Raw genomic sequence first — 16623 nt, 5'->3', positions numbered from 1 at the left:
CTGACTGGGAATCGAACTGCGATCGTGTGGTTCACAGGCCTGTGCTCAATCCACTGGGCTATGCCAGCCAGGGCTGGGGCTCCTTTTTTAACTTGAGAAACTTTTGCTTGTTTTATTTTAGCCTTATATTCCCATGGGGCTCATTCTCTACTCTGTCCTCGCCCTGTACCCTTCTCCCCATTATTAATCTCCTAGACTACAGAAACATCTCTCTCAGTCTTGTAACCTCTACTTTTGTCCTCCAATCCATTCTCTGAGAAGAACTGGGGAGTCAAACTAAAATATAAATTCTGAACCTACCACTCTCCGTCCCCAAATCCTTCAACGGCGCCACACTGCCTTTGAGAGGGCTTATGGAATATTTGTTCCACCCTCATTTCTCACATCTGCACATGCACCTCCAGTCCCAATTCCTCCTACAGGCTATATTGCATCTTGCCTCTGCTCTCCTCCCTGCCATTAGCACTTTCTTCTCTTCTCTTGAAAAAAATGAATAACTCTCCTTTTTCATCATTACAGTCTCAGCCTTAGTATTACTGCCATCAATACCGTTTTCCTGACTGGGTTAGTCACCCTTGCTATGTGCTTCCCAAATCACACATTCCTTTTTTTTTATTTTAAAAATATTTTATTTATTTATTTTTAGAGAAGAAGGGATGGAGAGAGAGGGAGAGAAACACCAATATGCAGGTGCCCCTCATGCACCCCCCACCGGGCCCGGGCCCGTAACCCAGGCACGTGCCCTGATTGGGAATCAAACCTGCAGCCCTTTGGTTCACAGGCCAGCATTCAATCCACTGAGCTACACAAGCCAGACCGAGTCACACATTCAACAAATTATAACCAGGCATCTACTATGTGCCAGGCATTGTTCTAGATCCTGTAGACACAGCAGTAAGATTATAAAGTTGCTGGCTGTATGGAGTTTATGTCCTGGTGGCTGATAGACAAAACGACAACAACAACAAACCTACATAATTTCACATGTAGCCCCTGAGAACTGTGAAGCAAGATAAAGGGGTTGGGAGTGTTAGAACCAGTGATGGGGATAATTGTAAGAAATGAATTTAGAAAAGAAAGTTGGGGGCCAGATTCTGTAGGCCTGGGTGGACATGGTAAGGAGCCTGAATTTTGTCCTAAGATGGAAAATCACTGGAGAGTTTGATGCAGAGAAGTGACAAGGTCAGATTTATATATATATATTTTTTCGTGGTGTCTTAGAGTTTTCTTTGATTTATATTTTTAAGATCATTTTGGCTGCTGTATAGAAATAAGACGGTAGGTGGGGAGGTGCCAATTACAGTCTGCCATGGACTTGCCCCTTGTTCTAAATCCATACCTCAGAGTGCTTGTAAAGGCACCTCCAGTATACATCACTCTTCACCTCCATTTAGCCTAGTTAATGCCTATTCATCTTTCAGAATCCATCTCAGACATCATTTTCTCCAAAAATTCTCTCCCTCTACACATAACACTCCTGTAACACAAGCTCATAGCCTTATACCTCTTTTGTAGCTGTTATCACAATTAATTGCAGAAGTGGTTTAATGTCAGTAATAGCGTTCAGTGCCCTGCTAATTGGTTTGCCTGCTGCCCGGTAGGGTACATCCAGCTCTGTCCTCACTCCCTTCCCATCCCCAATGGTCGAATCCCCGGTAATAGCATAGAGACTGGCACTAGTCTGGTACCAGTGAGCGTTTGTCGAATGGTTGGAGAATAGATAAATTACGCGGACCTTATTTCCATCCACTCCACCCCTCAATAAGCAAGTGGATAGAGGAGAATTCGAAATTTTTATCATTAGTAAACTACAAGTAATGCTGATAAAAAGGTAAAGTGCAAACGCCGGGAGGGGAGAGTTAAGATCCATACGATGTCCAATGGTGTCACATCCATAGGCCTACTGTGGGCGAAGTAAAACAGCAACCCCAACTGGAGGCGAAGGGAAATCCCACGGCAGTCTACAAAGCAGGGTGGGCGGGGCTAGCGATTTTTTGGAATCGCTTGTGAAAGCGAAGAAGCGACCTACAGCGCCAGAAGCTCAGGGCCAGTGGGGCGGGGCCTCGCTTAGGAAGGTAGACCTTTAGTGGTCAGGAGGTGGGTCGCAGGTCCCTTCAGCACGTTATTATCGGTTTTTCTAGGAACAAACGGCTCTCTCCGACCAGCCGTAACCCAGATGGCGCGCAAGCATATTTGGGATGTACTCGGAGGGAAATAGAGTCGTGGAACGCGCATGCGCCTTGACATACACGGGGCAGCNCTGGCATTGAGAGATGTGTTTCCAATTGGCGGCGGACAGAAGGACCTTAAGATTTTAGTGTATCGTCCTTGGGAGGGGTCCCTATTTTCTGCAGCAGTTTTTGGCATCCCTCGGTGGGCCAAGTATTGCCCCCCCCTCGGACCCTTTGTTCGGTAACACTTGGAGGGAAATAGAGTCGTGGAACGCGCATGCGCCTTGACATACACGGGGCAGCACGCCGTGTAGAGGGAGAAAGGGAGGCTGGGTGGTGTGAGGGAGAGAATTCCCTCAAGGAGTGCGGCCCCTGGAAGCTAAGAAGAGTTCTTGAGCTTCCTTCTCTGGGCCACTCAGAGTAGGGAACGTTCAGTGCCCAGATGATGCCCTGTTGGGAACCCAGGCTTCACGTCCTGCTACCTTATTTTGCCATCCTGGCCACACCCCAACCTTCCCTGAGGCGGGGTTGTTATGATGGTTAATTATTCAAGAAGCCTTGCAGGCTGACGCCATCTGTGGGCAGCGCCCTTTCCTTCGGAGTAGGGTACCGCAGCCATCCCCCAAATCATAGGGTCCCGCTCTGCCATATCAGCAACTTGAGTTTGTTAAGGCCCTACTAAGCGTAAGGCTGAGTGCAGTGAGCAAATTGGGCCTCATATTCTACAGGAGGACACAGACAAAAACAAGGTAATTTCAGATAGTGGTAAGTGTTCAAAACAAAATGGCAGTGTGATAAAATTACTGGACATTGCTTAGTAGGAAGGTGGGAATGGAATGAAGATCCAAATTTGGCTTAGGTGCGGGCAATAGCCATAGGCCAGAACGTTTAGTGCTTGGGAAAGAGCAGGTACAAAGGCCCTTGTGGCTGTGGTCTCAGAGGGAGTTTGTAGGTTATTCTAATATTAATGGGAAGACATTAGATTTTAGTGGAACCTTGATGTGTCATTTCTTTCTTTTTTTAAATATTTCATTTATTGATTTTTAGAGAAAGGGGAAAGGAGGGAGAAAGAGAGGGAGAGAAACATGATGTGCTAGAGAATTAGTAGTGATCCGTTGCCTCTCACAAGCCCCCTACTGGGGACTTGACCCGCAACTCAGGCATGTGCCCTGACTGGGAGTCAAACCAGCAACCTTTCGGTCTGCAAGCTGGCACTTAATCCACTGGGCCACACCAGCCAGGGTGACATGGTTTCTTATTTTACTGAGTGGAGAATGGATCATTAGGAAACGAGGAAATAGATCGATTCAGGTGCTGACAGAAATTGGTGGCTTGAACTACGTAGCTGTTGATACAGGGATGATTTCAGGATAGAATTAGGTATGTTGAATGAGAGAAAAGAAGAAATCAGGCTGAGTCCCAAGCTTTTGGAATATGCAGCTGGCTGAGTGGTGATGCCACTTCTTGAGAAGGAACAGTGGAAGAGGACCAGGTGCTGGGGGTGGGAATCAAGAGTCCAGCTGTGGCCATGTTGAGGTTGAGAGGCCCATTGGACATCCAAGCAGAGATGTCAAGTTGGAGACTTGAGCCCATGGAGAGGTCAAGGAGGGAGTTATCCATGAACACATAGGTAGTATTTAAGCCATGGGTCTTCATAGAATCATTTACAGGCAAAGTGAAAATAGAAAAGAGCCAAGGAGGGAGCCCTGGGGGCTTCTGGTGTTAAGTAGTACAGCTGGGGGTGTAAAAGCTGCAAAGGATACCAAGAGAGTAAAGTAGGGGGAAAAAATAGGAGAACATGGCATCCTCAAAGACAAGAGAGGGAAAAAGTCAAGAGGAAAGATACTGATTTTCTGGGTAAGTGCTTTTTTGAGGTTGAGAAATGGTCACCTTTTGGTTGCTGGAAACTTTATCAAGAGCAGTGCCTGGGAAGAGCAGTGGAACGGGTGAGGAGGTGCAGGGAAGAAGAGAATGTTCTCCCATGCAAAGGAGCAGAGATACAGCGTGGCAGCTGGAAGAAAATGTAAGTCTTGAGAGAGTTTCATCTATGCAAGATGCTGGAACAAAATTTCCCAGAAGTGAAGGGGAAAATTGAAATTTATTGAAGGCTTACGTAGTGTTAAGAGTTTTACAAACATTTGTCCTCACAATGTTTTACAGGTCAGGAAATTAAGGTTAAATAACTTGCCCAAGGTCATGCAGCTGCAGGTGGCAGAGCTGAGAAGCCACCCAGATTTTTAAGACTCTTCATGCTTCACCACCCAATTGCACAGGCATACGGCCCCTTATGTTTAAATACCTGGGACATGCCTTGTTCTGGCTATAATGCCCCTGGCAAATCAGAGAGCTACTCTCATGCTGCAGGGTAGGACTTGATTACTTTCTTTCTCCAACGCTGTAAGCAGAGTATCTCCCCCAACAGCCTGATTACTCATGCAGTACGTGACAGAAGCTCTCCCAGGCCAGAGGAGCAGAGGCAAGCAGAAGGAGCCCTCCAGAGGTAGGAGGGAAAGGGATGATTTGGGGGTGTACAGCAGGTTTCTTTTTGTGTCAGCCAGTGCAAGGAATGCTGCAGGCTGCTGGTCCCGACCAGCTGGTGCCTGTGGCCCAGCATTCATCTGGATCTGTTCAAGGTAGCAAGAAGCCCACATCAGAGCCCCGTTTCCTGACTGCCCCCATTGAGGCTGAGACTGTGTGGGCGGGTACCACGCTCCAGCCTGCGGGCAGATAGGAGGCGCCGCAGGGAGGAGCTGGAGCTCAGATCCCCACAGCTTCGAAGATGAAGGTTCTCTCGCCCTGGTCGTCCGCAAGGGCTCTGGGGCACCTGAAGGGGGACATAGGAGAGGACATCACTGTGGCCCAACCTGAAGTTCCAGGCTTTCCTGGGCATCTTCCCAGGCTTCCCTAACGCCTACCTGCTTATGCCCACGGGCTCCATTTTCACTGGGGTCCGGGGCTTTCCTGGACATCTGCAGGAAACGAGTGACCAAGCCCCGGCCTGGCCAGCTGCTTTTTAGGTCCCCCAGTGAATGGGCAGGTGCAGGGCCCAAGGGCAAGGGGACTTTCTGGTAGGTGGGAACAGGTCGTCGTTTCTCGGCAGAACGAGCACGTAGCAGCTTGGGGGAAGGGCAGCGAGCTAGACGGAAGAGGCAGGCTTCAGAGCAGAGCCCTGGAGAGAGAGACAGAGGTAGAGTGGGTGGGTGGGAGGAGCAGAGGGCTAGGCAGCACTTCCTCCACTCCCAACCCCTGGGCATTAACCACACGCCTGACCTGTATCTGCAGAGGAAACAGAAGCAGCTTCTTCCTCAAGCACTTTGGTATAAAGATCCCTGAAATCAGCTGGGGAGGAGAGGGAGCCAGGGACTGAATGGAAGTGCCCAGTGGACACACCCACCCATCCTACCCGCTTCCTGTGAGAAGTCAAGCCCAGAGATGGTACAGTTCTCCAAGACAGGACTAAGGCAGCATCGTTAGTATCGTTAGCAGCAGCATCCTCCCCAGTACTTGGCACATAATGGTGATAATGAGTGCTTTTTGCGCTGAGCATTTTACCTGCATTAGCTCATTTCCCAGTACATTTATAGTACCTATGGAGGAAGTACTATTGTTATACCCATTTTATAGGTGAGAAACTGAGGTTTGGTAAGTGGCCCAAGCTGTGAGCTGTGGAATTGGTTTCACAGAACAAATCGTTCTCTTTTCAAATAGCCATGAGGTTATTGATGTTGTTTCTAAGAGGTCAGCACTCACGAACTGTCCACCACAGGAGTGAACTCACCTTTCATCCTCTTCATGGACCTCAACAGTGTCCCAGATCCTGGTGGCCATCGCTGGCCTTCTAACTCCCAGGGCCTGCCCTTTCCTGAACCTTGTTGGTAGTGGTGGTGGAGTGGGGGAAGTGCTCACCAGTGTCGCTGGAGGCGGTGATGCCTGGGTCACTATGGGACCGTGGCAGCAGCAGCAGCAGCTGTGGGGGGGGAGCCGGATGAGGAGGCCGGTGCCCCGGTGGGGTGAGGGAACCTGAGCTATCGCTGAAGCGGCGGGTCGGGGCTCTTGTGGGAGGGGCTGCAGCTGGCCGGCTGCCACCCTTGGGGACCCTCCGCCTTAGCTCTGGGAAGCAGGGTCCCACCCAAGGCGGCCAGCCCTCCAGCCTGTGACAGCTGCGGGCCAAAGTGGGGGCACCCAGAGCGGGTGGGGCCTCCGGGGCAGAGCAGGAGTAGGAACGGGCTGCCCTCGGGGGCCGCTGGGGCAGAGGGCTGTCCTCAAAGGGGCCGCGAAGGCCGCAGTCCAGGCTGAGGCAGTAGCCTGCGCGGCTACGCTGAATGGAGCGGAAGAGCACGTAGTCCACGGAGCGTACGGAGCCCTGCAGCTCCAGCAGGCATGAGTCCTCCGACGGGCTGGAGCCCCCGGGGAGGTCGCCAATGGCTGACAGCACCAAAGACCCGCTGTCCATGGACACTGTGGGCAGCAGGGGGCGCTGGGTAGCACCAGCCCAACGGCATAGGCAGTTCCTCTTTTCTCAGGCCCAGCCTCTGGAGGGCCACTCTGTCTCCAGTTTTATCTCAAAGGAGACAGTTAAATCCAGGACTCCAAGAAGCCACCACCCTCGCTGGTCCACATGCCATCAACTCAGCTTTGTCTCCCCCTTCTCTGCTGTCCCAGGCAGCCAGCCTTTGTCTACCCTCCCCACTTCCTGCTCACCATCTACAATGGAGGCCACTCGCTCGCAGATGCAGGAGCCATCATGAAGCTGAGGGTCAAACAGAGTGGCCTGCAGAAGACACCAAGGTCAGGGGTCCAGCCCTGCACACTGATATGGACACCCCCATGTGCAGGACAGAACTCTGGAGACCTAGACTCTTGTCCAGCTTTGTCCCTCGGTATAAGTCACTTATGTGGGCCTTGGTTTCCATATCTGTAAAGTAGAGATAATACTTCCTCCCCGACCGGCCACACCATGCTCTAGGGGAGATCAAACATGACCGTGGGTGTGCTCATGTTATACGATCATGAGACATATTATCTTTACCCAATGACTGTAGCTCACTCAGCTTCTCATGCTCTAGCCCTAGTTCCCTGGCCCAAACTAAGTCCTGCTCTCACCTGACTGTTTCCTCGTAGCCCCATGACAGCCTCATAAGAAGGGGGGCAATCGGTAGGGTACAAGGGGACTGGGCTGTCCATGGAGCCATTGTAGGTGATGCTGGTGGGAAAAGGGAGATGGTCAAAGCCTGGAGGGGACCTTCCACAAAGATCTCCCCCACCAACACAAACTACAGCTGAAACCCCCTTCCCCTTCCTCAGTTTCCCCAGCAGGACTTCACCAGGCCTCACCTCTGTGCGTCTGTTTCTGAGCTGCAGGTGTATTCTGGGGGATAGTAGGGAGGTGGGGGCACAGGCGGTACAAATTCCTCCAAGTCCAGCATGGTGTGTAGGAGAGGGGCTGGGGGCGAGGACGTACAGCCCAGAGGCCCCAGGGGACCTGAGACTGAGTGCTCAGGGGCCAGCTGCTGGGGAGCAAGCAGGTCAGCAAGCCTGGTTTCTGGGAAGATGGTTCCCTGGCTCCCACACTCCCAGCTCATGTACATGTTTCTGGCCCCGCCCCCTCAAAGCAGCTGAGTTCTGGTCCCTCCCTCAGTCCAAACCAGCTCCTTTTCTAACCCTGCCCCCACCCAGGACCATCTCTGGCCCCGCCCATCTAAAAATTCCCCCTCTTTATGATTCCATCAGCACCCAGAATCACCACCCGCTCTCTGTCCTCACCAGAACATTAACCCTTCATCCCCAGCCCCCGTCTAGGATCTTCTTGACTCCACCCAACTTTTAGTCACACTCTAAAGACCCCTCTCCCAGCCCCGGACTGGCATTACGTACTTCTCTTACTACCAGTCATTCCCCTCCTCACCCCCTTGGCACATCCCTACAACAGCAGACATTTCCAATAGGTGATCCACAACCTCTAGTGCTCAGAAGCCAGCACTGTACTTAACCAACCAACCCCCTGAGCCCCAGTCCCAGCCCACACACCCCTGCTCCCTCCCATTATACCTGCTTGGCCTTGACCCCAGCTCCCTTCTCACCGAGTGCACAAGGTCCAGGGAGAAGATTTGGATGCAGCAGATAATAGCTGAGAGGCTACAGATTATGCAGGCACAAATGGTGAGCCCACAGACACTGAAGAGCAGGTTCTGGGAACGGAAAGAGAAAAAGAGGGGTGTAAGAGGGGACTGGGAAGGGGTAAATCCCACATGTTCTGGGCCTTTGAGGACCCCAGGAAGCCAGAATGGGTGTGTGTGGGGGTGCATGCTCACCTTAAGCACCCCTCGGGCTTCATCACAGGTGGAGTTAGGGACAACTTTTAGTCCCTGCCCTAACTCTGGACAGGGCCGGAGGAGGGAAATGGAGGGGCAGCACAGACAGACCTTTCCTTCCTGAGTGGGAGTGGGGAGGGTGAGGCAGACTGAGTCAGGACAGACCCAGATATCCCTCACATCTCCCCCAACCAGTTCTCTCTAGCTCGCCCTCCTCAAATCTCACCATGGAGCAGTCTTGGAAGTCTTGGGCCAGTTGAGCATTCTTACAGGAGAGAACAGAGCCAGCCATGCTGAGCATGACACACAGTACCGAAAGCAAGGAGAAGAAGGAGATCTGGGAAATAGAGGGTGCAGATTCAGGGCTGGGACCCTCAGGAGTGGAAAGCCACCAAGGAGGAAGCCACTCTCCTTCACGCACATTCATGCTGGACAACATGAGCTGGAGAGCCATATGGGCATCCCTCAGGTGCTGGGCACCTGCCTCCCAGTGGGCACCAGACCCTGGCACCTACCACTAAAGTAAATGGCCGCTTCCAGGACACAATGCCAACCACTCCGGAGAACGCCAGCTGGGGACAGAGTAGGCACAGGCTTAGCCTGGCAGGGGAAGCACCTGAGTGAGCCCCTCACCACAGGGTGCACCCAGCCCTATAAGGAGGGAGAGAACCAGGAGAGGGAAGAAAGGCCAGGATTTGGACTGGCAGCTGGTGTAGAGAGGTGGGGCCCAAGGAGCCTCCCCCACCCAACAACCGTGCACCCAACTCACCGAGAATCCAGCCCAAGATGGGCAGGACCTCTTGATGCTCTCGGTGGTGGTGACGGAGGAGGATATCATGCTGAAGGTGACCACCAGGATGCCCAGGAGCACCTGGGCCAGCCCCAGTGTGAGCAGGGCCTGCAGCCAGGGTCGGTGGAGGCGGAGGTGGGTGAGGCCCCAGGTACTGGGCCGGCTGGTAAGCGAGCGGCTGGAGTCACTAGGCGAGGGCATCATGCCTGCCTCCTGGTTGCCTGCGCCGCACTCGGCTCCCCCTGCCACTTGGGAGCATCTCAGAGGTGCCCAAGGCCCCGTCCTTCCTCCTCTCCACCCAATTCGCTCTAGAGCCCACCCCCTGGCTGGGTCTCCTGGGCCCTGGCCCAGGGACTCCAGTTGGGGCGGGGGCCAAGGGAAGGATGTCACAGAGGGCCCGCGGAGTGCTCCCTCCCCGCCACTGGCCGGGCACCGTGCCCAGGATGGCGATGAGGATGCCGAGGAGGACTCCGGGGCACAGGTTCATTGCATCTCCCTAGGGAAGAGGGGCACCGAGAAGGGCCGGTCCAGGAATGAGGAGAGGATGGAGGTCGGGAACCCAGGAAAGGGTAGGGAGGGTAAAAATGAGAGGATGGCAAAGAAGTCTAGAGAAGAGGGAAGGGGTCGGCGTGGGTGACTCTAGAGGGGCGATCGATGTGCCCCTGGAGTGTCCAATGGGATCCGGGGCCAGCTGGTGGGGAGGCCACGGCGCGCTGTCTCCTGAGTCGCCCGCACCGCTCCCCTCCCCACCACGCTCCGTTCCTCTAGCTCCCGCTGCAGCGGGTTCAGAGGGCGGAGGATGGGAATGGGATGGTGTGAGGGGCGTGGCTGCGTGATGCACTCCGGGAGTTGTAGTCGTGGCCACAGACCCTGAAGAAGGGGGAGGGTAGGAGCTAGCGACGGGGCAGGCAGGCGGATCTGCCTAGAGCCTTTAACTGGACCCAGGCCCAAGCCAACCACCCTTTGGGCTCCAACTTGAGCCGCACCCAACCTCTAAGGCCGCGGGCCCCATTGTGTTCCCAGCAGAGACAGCGGCTCTCACCCGGTCATTAATGGAGGAGTGGGGAGCAGCACTCCCCGACTCCACGCCCAAGAGTGAACTCCCGCCCCGCCGCGCCGCCCTCCTTCCTGCGCCAGCCACCCAGTCTCACCAGGCTCTGCTGCCCCACCCTGGACAGCTCGCAATTCACCCTAAAGCCAGGCCTGAGCTTCCCTCTGGAATTCACACTCTGCTTCCACTTCAATTCTCCGTCACACTTTCTTTTTCATAAGGCCTAGTTCCCCAGTACAAATTCCAGAAACAGGAATGAGTTCCAGTTCCACTTTCTTTTTATTTAAATAACGGAAGCCTTGGCACAGCAGAAGGAAGCTTGGTTGGGGTGTGTGAGGGGTGGCAGCCTTGTGGCCTGACTGAGCAGTAGCAGGGGTAGGTGGAGTAGGGGGCTCCCCACCCCTTTAAGTCAGGTTCAGCAGTCACAGCTGAGGGGCTGGGGAGCACTACAGAGGAGACATCAAACAGTAATGTCTCACCATGTCCCAGAGACTTCAGGGTTGGGGGCTAGGTCAGCCCCCTCAAGTGGCAGGGCGAGGGCATCCCAGTCAGGGGTCATGGGGCCCGGAAGGCATTTTCAGCAGCCCCAGCGGCTGCATTGGCAGCTGCGGTTCGCACCGCAGAGTTGGAGAAAACACCTGCAGCAAATTCTTGCTGGGCCTTCTGAAAGCTGGCACCTGTGCGGCGGTACAAGGAGTGGATCTGCAAGTAGAGGACAGAGAAGTCACAGCGAGTTCCAGCCACTGTCACACCACTCTAATCCACCACCACCACCACCATTCTCCAGCCTGCTGCTCTAGGTTTTCCTTCTGGACTCCCCTCCAACACCCACCCCCAAACACTCCCCCTACCTCAGAGGGCCATTAGCTCAGAGCCACCCAACAGCCTGGCCCTCCCCAGTTCCTCCCGAATATTCTACTCAGGGCCCTAGGGACACAGGATCTCACTCTCCTGGCCCCACCTTCAACACAGCCCCTCACCCGCTTTAGCATCACAATCCCCAGAACTGCTATGCCAGTGAAGAACAGAGCGACCAGCAGCATAAGCACAGCTATAGCCGTGTTGGCCTTTAGCACCACCAGCGCGGAGATCCAGCCACTGGAAAGAGAGACAGGCACGTAGCAGTGAAGACGGACTGTTCACAGCTGGGTCTCTGTCTTGCCAACTTCCCCACTGGTTATGTCTCACACCGACCCTGTTCTCACCCCTCCCATCGAGGGCCACCCCTCTAGCGGTCTGGCAGTTTTCCATGCACCATAATCCCAAACTACATCCACTCTCTTCATAGTTTAATCCCAGCTTTTGAACCACTGGCTCCTAGCTTTCCCAGCTCTCTTCCAGACACCTTCACTCTAAATATAGACCCTTCTGTTGAAGATTCCCCCTCTCCTCTTCAGCCATGATTACATACACCTCCTCCAGTAAGCCTTCTCAGATTGACCTTCTCCCTGCAATCTATGCCTGTCTCGAGTTCTGTCTGGGCGCTCTATCCTGGTAACATGTCCTCTCTCAGGAAACTAGCACCTTCCAAGGATAAAAAACACATTTCCTTTTGTTGAACAACTCGCACCCCGGACCCTGAGTCGGTCTAGAGCAGCAGAGGAAGGGATGAGGGTAGACGGCAGCCTTACGGACCTGAACCCCCAACCTGGGATGCCAATGGCCTGGAGGACAAAGAGCACATCCTGAGCGAAGAAAATGAAGAAGAAAACGAAGAAATTGAACGAACTGTCGCTCCTGCAAGAAGAAAAGTTGGGGCAAGTGAAGAATTAGGGATGGAGGAGTGGACTGTGGGGGTCCATTCAACCCCCCCATGACCCTGGCCCCCCAAACTTACCGGAAGGCCTTATACATGGGGCGGTACCAGCAGACGAAGGAGCAGGGAGTGAAAAGGAGGACCCAGAGAACAGAGAGCCCGAAGCCCGAGCCATTGCTGGAGTCCACACAGAAGCTGGCAAGGCAGGCGAGGAAGTTCAGGAGGAGAGCCAGAGTGCTGCCTAACAGACGGAGGGGCAAGATGACGGCCCCTTCTGGACTGCAATGGGAGCTCTTTCCCACATAAGCCCGCCTGATAACCCTCACCAAACGTGGCAGTGTAAGGAGCTTCCTAGCTACCTTCTGCCCTTACAGATTCCTCAATTCACCAGGGAGCCAGAACAAGCAAATCTCAATCATGTGTAACCCCCTTTGTAATGGCACTTAAAGGATTCAGAATACGTTTATGCATGAGGACAAGGGAGGGGGAGAGAGCAAGAACACACATTTGCTAGAAGACTGGAAAGTAAGTTCTATACTGTATAAAAGGAGTAACCCGGAAACAGAGTAATCCTAAAAAGATTAGCCTTAAACTCAAATGTTAAAAACAGGTAAAGTGTTTAGTTCTAGGTATGTGAGCTCCAGGGCAGGAAGGTGTGTAAGTTACTACCTGCACTTTCTCCAAAAAGGCCTTTCACTACTCACACATCCAGAGGTAGTACATGGTGGACACTGTCTTCTGAAATTCTTGTGGGATCTCCATGGAGATGTCCTGGAAAAAGCAGGGCTGCACTGGACAAAAAGAAGGCAGAGGGGGCCAATTGTTCTGTCGAGCTGTAAGGCAAAAAAAGAGCAGGACGTGAGGCAGAGAACAGTGAAGGAATCACTTCTTCCTCCTTCCACCCTAGAACCTCTCTTCTGTCTCAACTTTGGGTCAAAGGAGATAAAGGAGAGGAATAGAAATAATACTGAGCCCTGAGCAGTGTGGCTCAATTGGTTGGGTATTGTCCCGCAGAGTGAAAGGCTGCCAGTTCCATTCCGGGTCAGAGCACACACCTGGCGTATGGGCCCGTCCCCTGATGGCGCTCATAGGAGAGGCAACTGATTAATGTTTCTCTCACACATTGGCACTTCTCACCCTCTTTCTCCCTCTCTTCCCTTCTCTCTAGAGAAACATCTATGTGAGAGAAAAACATTGACTGGTTACCTCTCTCATGCCTGCACCCGGGGACCTGGACTGCAACCCAGGCGTATGCTCTGACTGGGAATGGAACCAGTGATCTTTTGGTCCCTGGGATGGAGCCTAACCCACTGAGCTATACCAACCAGGCAATAAAATCTTTGAAAAAAAAATTTTATTATTTAAAACTTTTAAGCATTGTGCCAAGTACCATATATTTTTTAAAGATTTTATTTATTTATCTTTAGAGAGAAAGGGAAGGAGAGAAGGAGAGAAATATCAATATATGGTTGCCTCTCATGAGTCCCCTGCTAGGAACTGGCCTGCAACCCAGGCATGTGCCCTGACTGGGAATCGAACCACAATCCTTTGGTTCGCAGACCCGAGCTCAATCCACTGAGCTACACCAGCCAGGGCCCAAGTACCATATTTTGTCATGTATAATGCTCACATTTTTGCCCAAAATTTTTAGGGAAAAATAAGGATGCACATTATTTATCAGTAGTGCTAATTCCATAACTATGTAAGTATTTTAAAAAGATTTTCTTTATTTTTAGAGAGAAAGGGAAAAGGAAAGAGAAACATCAATGTGTGGTTGCCCCTTGCACGCCCACTACTGGGAACCTTGCCTGCAACTCAGGAATATGCCCTGACTGGGAATTGAACTGGCGACCCTTTGGTTTGCAGGCTGGCACTCAATTCACTGAGCCACACCAGCCAGGGCAATATAAATGTCTTTAATTCTTCTCCTTATGCTTATATGTTAAAAAAAAGTATAACTCTAGAAAGCCATAATGATGTCCATATGCAAAATAATACCCTGGGATACGGTAATAGGTTTTGTTTCTAAATGTACATAAATAAGAAGTTGAATTAAAAAGTTTGTAAAATGAGATTTTTTCCTTAAAGTTCGGGCCAAAAACGTGGGTGCACATTACACACGGGAGCACATTACACACAGCAAAACACGGTACTTCCTATATGTGACCTTGTTTAACTTCCACAGCAATCCTGTCAAACAGGTACAAACCTTATCCTTATTTTACAAGTGTGGAAACTGAGGCACTGAATATTAAGTAAGTTGCCTGAGAGCTCACTATTAATAAGTGATGGCACCCAAATTTCAACTCAGCAATCTGGCTCCAGTGCCCATGCTCTTAGGTTTTTTTTCTCCTCCTTTGAAACTGTGAGATTTCCTCTCTGCCCTGTCATGGATCCACTTACTAGATGTGCCCCCCAGGGCGGCATGCTGCAGCTCTCGCTCTCTTCGGTCCAGCTCCTCTGCCTTCTTGTTGAGCTCCTCCTGTTTCTTTAGCAGCTCTGCTCTGGCTGCTGCAGCTGAAGCCTGTCCAGTATGAGCAGAGACATGTGAGTCCTGGGCCCCAGGGATGGCCCTACTTCCCAACCATCACCCACACACCGTTTACCTGGTTGCTGTACGAGCCATAGTTCTTGGGTTCTGTGGGGCTGAGCTTTTTGGAGGGCTGGGAGGGAGCTGAGGGTGGAGGCAACGGGGCAGGGGCAGGAGGCTCATAGGTTGGTGGTGGCTGTTGGGTTTAAAAAGACCTTACAGATCATCTATCCCATCACAACACAGGAATCCAGGGTCTGACTGAATACCTTTAGACCCAGAACTCATTACTTAATGCAGAATCCCCCACCCCAGTTGTTAGAAAGCTAGTTCTTATGTCAGAGAACTCCTTTACAAGCTGCAGCAGCCCTGTTCACCTCTTACATCAAATTCCTTAGCCAGGACTCAAAGCACTACTTCCCCAACTTATTAAAACTCAATTTCCTACTCCACTGAGACAGACATGTCTAGTCCTCTTCATCAATTGCCTTCTAATTGCACATCTAAGCAGACTCTGTTTTCTCCTCCACTCCTATCAGGTGCATCCTCTACTTACTTCCAAGCCTCCCCAGACAGACAGAGCCTTGGCTATGGCCTGGTTGAGTTCCAGGTCCCACCAGGACAGGCATTTAGAGCTCCAACTGGATGGGTCGTTGGCTTGGTGTCTCCAGAAGAATTAGGCATCCCATGGCCAACTGGCCTCTCTCTCATGAAGCTAAGAACATGGTGTTTCTTCCTTTCTTTGCATGCAGAAAAGCACCCTGTACCCCGACAGAGTGGGCTTATTGGTATACTCTCTCCTTCCTTGCTCTCTTGCGCTTTTCAGAATCTCACCTCTCGGGCCTCAAAAGGGTTGTAGACGTCAAGAGTGGCATACTGCTGGCTGGGTCTGTGCTGGATCACAGCTGGGTCCTGTGGGTAGAGACCTGGGGCTCAGCAGGCACCTGACACCTCACAGGAACTCACAGGGGCCTCTTCTAAACTGCCTGTGGCTCCAAGGACTGCACCTTGGGGGTCACGCTCTCATCCCAACATTTACTCCAAATCCTCACCCCTCACTGCCAGTACCAGTTCCTTGCAGGCGCAGAACCCGCCCCCCCGCAAGGGTGCTCACTGGTCTGGAGTCACCATCGCCCCCACGTGGTGGCCCTTCCATGGATTAAATGTCACGAATAGGAATGTGAGTTAACTCCATCCTCCAGAACCGAGAAATCCACCCAGTTGCCCAAAGGAGGGCAGCGCAAGTCACCTGAAAAGGGTTGTCAAGTTCGCCGCCCTCGGTGAACGGGTTTCCATCATTTCTGCTTTGAGCCATAGTTGCAACTGCGGCCTAGGCCGCCCCCTGCCCTACGTGCCCCTACGGCAGCACTAGCGACGGTAGCGACTCTCAGCGAACCCTCTCCTCCTCTCGGACAGCCCCGCTTCTGTGCTCAGATTGGCTAAGCCAACCGGAAGAGCCACAAGGGTTCCTGCAGCAGTACCGGGTTGCGCCTGCGTTCGGGGTAAAGGCAAAGCGGGAAGTACCCCACGTGACACCTCCAACCCCGTCCCCTTGTAAGTACCGCCCCTTTTCCTCCGGGACACCATTAACCCAGTCCTCCTTGCAAGTACCGCCCATTTTCCCACATGACCCCTTCCACTAACAAACTACACTTCCCAGAAGGCTTGGCGTCAGCACCGTGTTCCGTCCTAGTCTCCCCAGATGCATGACGGGAATCTACCCACTGGTGGTAGCGAGAGCCTCAAACCACACCATTTAAACGAAAATAGTGATTAAAAAAAAAAAAAATTTAAACCTGGATATCTGGTTCTATCCTGGGGTCCAGCCCAGGGCCAGGTGGCTCTAGTAGTCGGACCTGTTTCCCAATCCTCATTATTCCTGACCAAGTAAGTGCCACCTTATAACCCTTCCATTCTACCCTGCAAGAAACCTTATCCCCCTCACCACTGCCTCCCCTAGATAAACAAACTAGATAAACGGACTAATTTTAGAGGGTAAGATGCTACTCACTTC

At 52.4% G+C, this 16623-nt stretch overlaps 2 protein-coding genes across 6 annotated transcripts; both read right to left on the bottom strand.

Moving 5' to 3' along the window:
- Nucleotides 1-4250: 4250 nt before the first annotated feature.
- Nucleotides 4251-10121, bottom strand: ENTREP3 (endosomal transmembrane epsin interactor 3). 4 transcript variants are annotated; one of them, XM_037050576.1, is made up of 12 exons: nt 9252-10121; nt 8998-9054; nt 8709-8819; nt 8483-8602; nt 8252-8359; nt 7506-7681; nt 7275-7374; nt 6873-6942; nt 6078-6629; nt 5442-5510; nt 5087-5340; nt 4251-4995 (listed from the first exon to the last, which is right to left on the bottom strand). In XM_037050576.1, exons 1-12 carry the CDS (start codon nt 9474-9476, stop codon nt 4822-4824), a joined length of 2016 nt encoding a protein of 671 aa, XP_036906471.1. In that variant the 5' UTR covers nt 9477-10121; the 3' UTR covers nt 4251-4821. The 4 variants fall into 4 exon arrangements, with proteins under 4 accessions (XP_036906471.1, XP_036906473.1, XP_036906475.1 ...); XM_037050578.1 differs by having other exon boundaries at nt 7506-7678; XM_037050580.1 differs by lacking the exon at nt 8483-8602.
- Nucleotides 10122-10579: 458 nt separating this feature from the next.
- SCAMP3 (secretory carrier membrane protein 3) lies at nt 10580-16117 on the bottom strand. 2 transcript variants are annotated; one of them, XM_037050574.1, is made up of 9 exons: nt 15859-16116; nt 15444-15521; nt 14686-14805; nt 14483-14603; nt 12784-12912; nt 12161-12320; nt 11959-12060; nt 11304-11421; nt 10580-11025 (listed from the first exon to the last, which is right to left on the bottom strand). In XM_037050574.1, the coding sequence occupies exons 1-9, from the start codon at nt 15922-15924 to the stop codon at nt 10879-10881; spliced, it is 1041 nt and encodes a 346-aa protein (XP_036906469.1). In that variant the 5' UTR covers nt 15925-16116; the 3' UTR covers nt 10580-10878. The 2 variants fall into 2 exon arrangements, with proteins under 2 accessions (XP_036906469.1, XP_036906470.1); XM_037050575.1 differs by lacking the exon at nt 15444-15521 and having other exon boundaries at nt 15859-16117.
- Between the last annotated feature and the right edge of the window lie 506 nt (nt 16118-16623).

This window comes from Sturnira hondurensis, unplaced genomic scaffold (genome assembly GCF_014824575.4).
Source record: "Sturnira hondurensis isolate 20B ecotype Veracruz unplaced genomic scaffold, ASM1482457v3 Scaffold0006829, whole genome shotgun sequence".
Taxonomy (NCBI): Eukaryota; Metazoa; Chordata; class Mammalia; order Chiroptera; family Phyllostomidae; genus Sturnira; species Sturnira hondurensis.
The sequence above is the reverse complement of the archived record's forward strand: the minus strand, read 5'-3'. Positions and strand labels throughout refer to the sequence as shown.

Bases quoted from the DNA above. Each gene is read 5' to 3' on its own strand.
- ENTREP3 (XM_037050576.1), bottom strand. From the start codon at position 9,476: ATGATGCCCTCGCCTAGTGACTCCAGCCGCTCGCTTACCAGCCGGCCC. The intron at 5,511-6,077 runs GTGAGCACTTCC...TCTCCTCCCCAG, and splicing joins CACCGCCTCCAGCGACACTG to CTGATTTCAGGGATCTTTAT. The intron at 4,996-5,086 runs GTAGGCGTTAGG...GTCCCCCTTCAG, and splicing joins GAGCCCGTGGGCATAAGCAG to GTGCCCCAGAGCCCTTGCGG.
- SCAMP3 (XM_037050574.1), bottom strand. From the start codon at position 15,924: ATGGCTCAAAGCAGAAATGATGGAAACCCGTTCACCGAGGGCGGCGAA. The intron at 12,913-14,482 runs GTAAGTGGATCC...TTTGCCTTACAG, and splicing joins CGCCCTGGGGGGCACATCTA to CTCGACAGAACAATTGGCCC. The intron at 12,321-12,783 runs GTGAGTAGTGAA...TCCGTCTGTTAG, and splicing joins CATGTACTACCTCTGGATGT to GCAGCACTCTGGCTCTCCTC.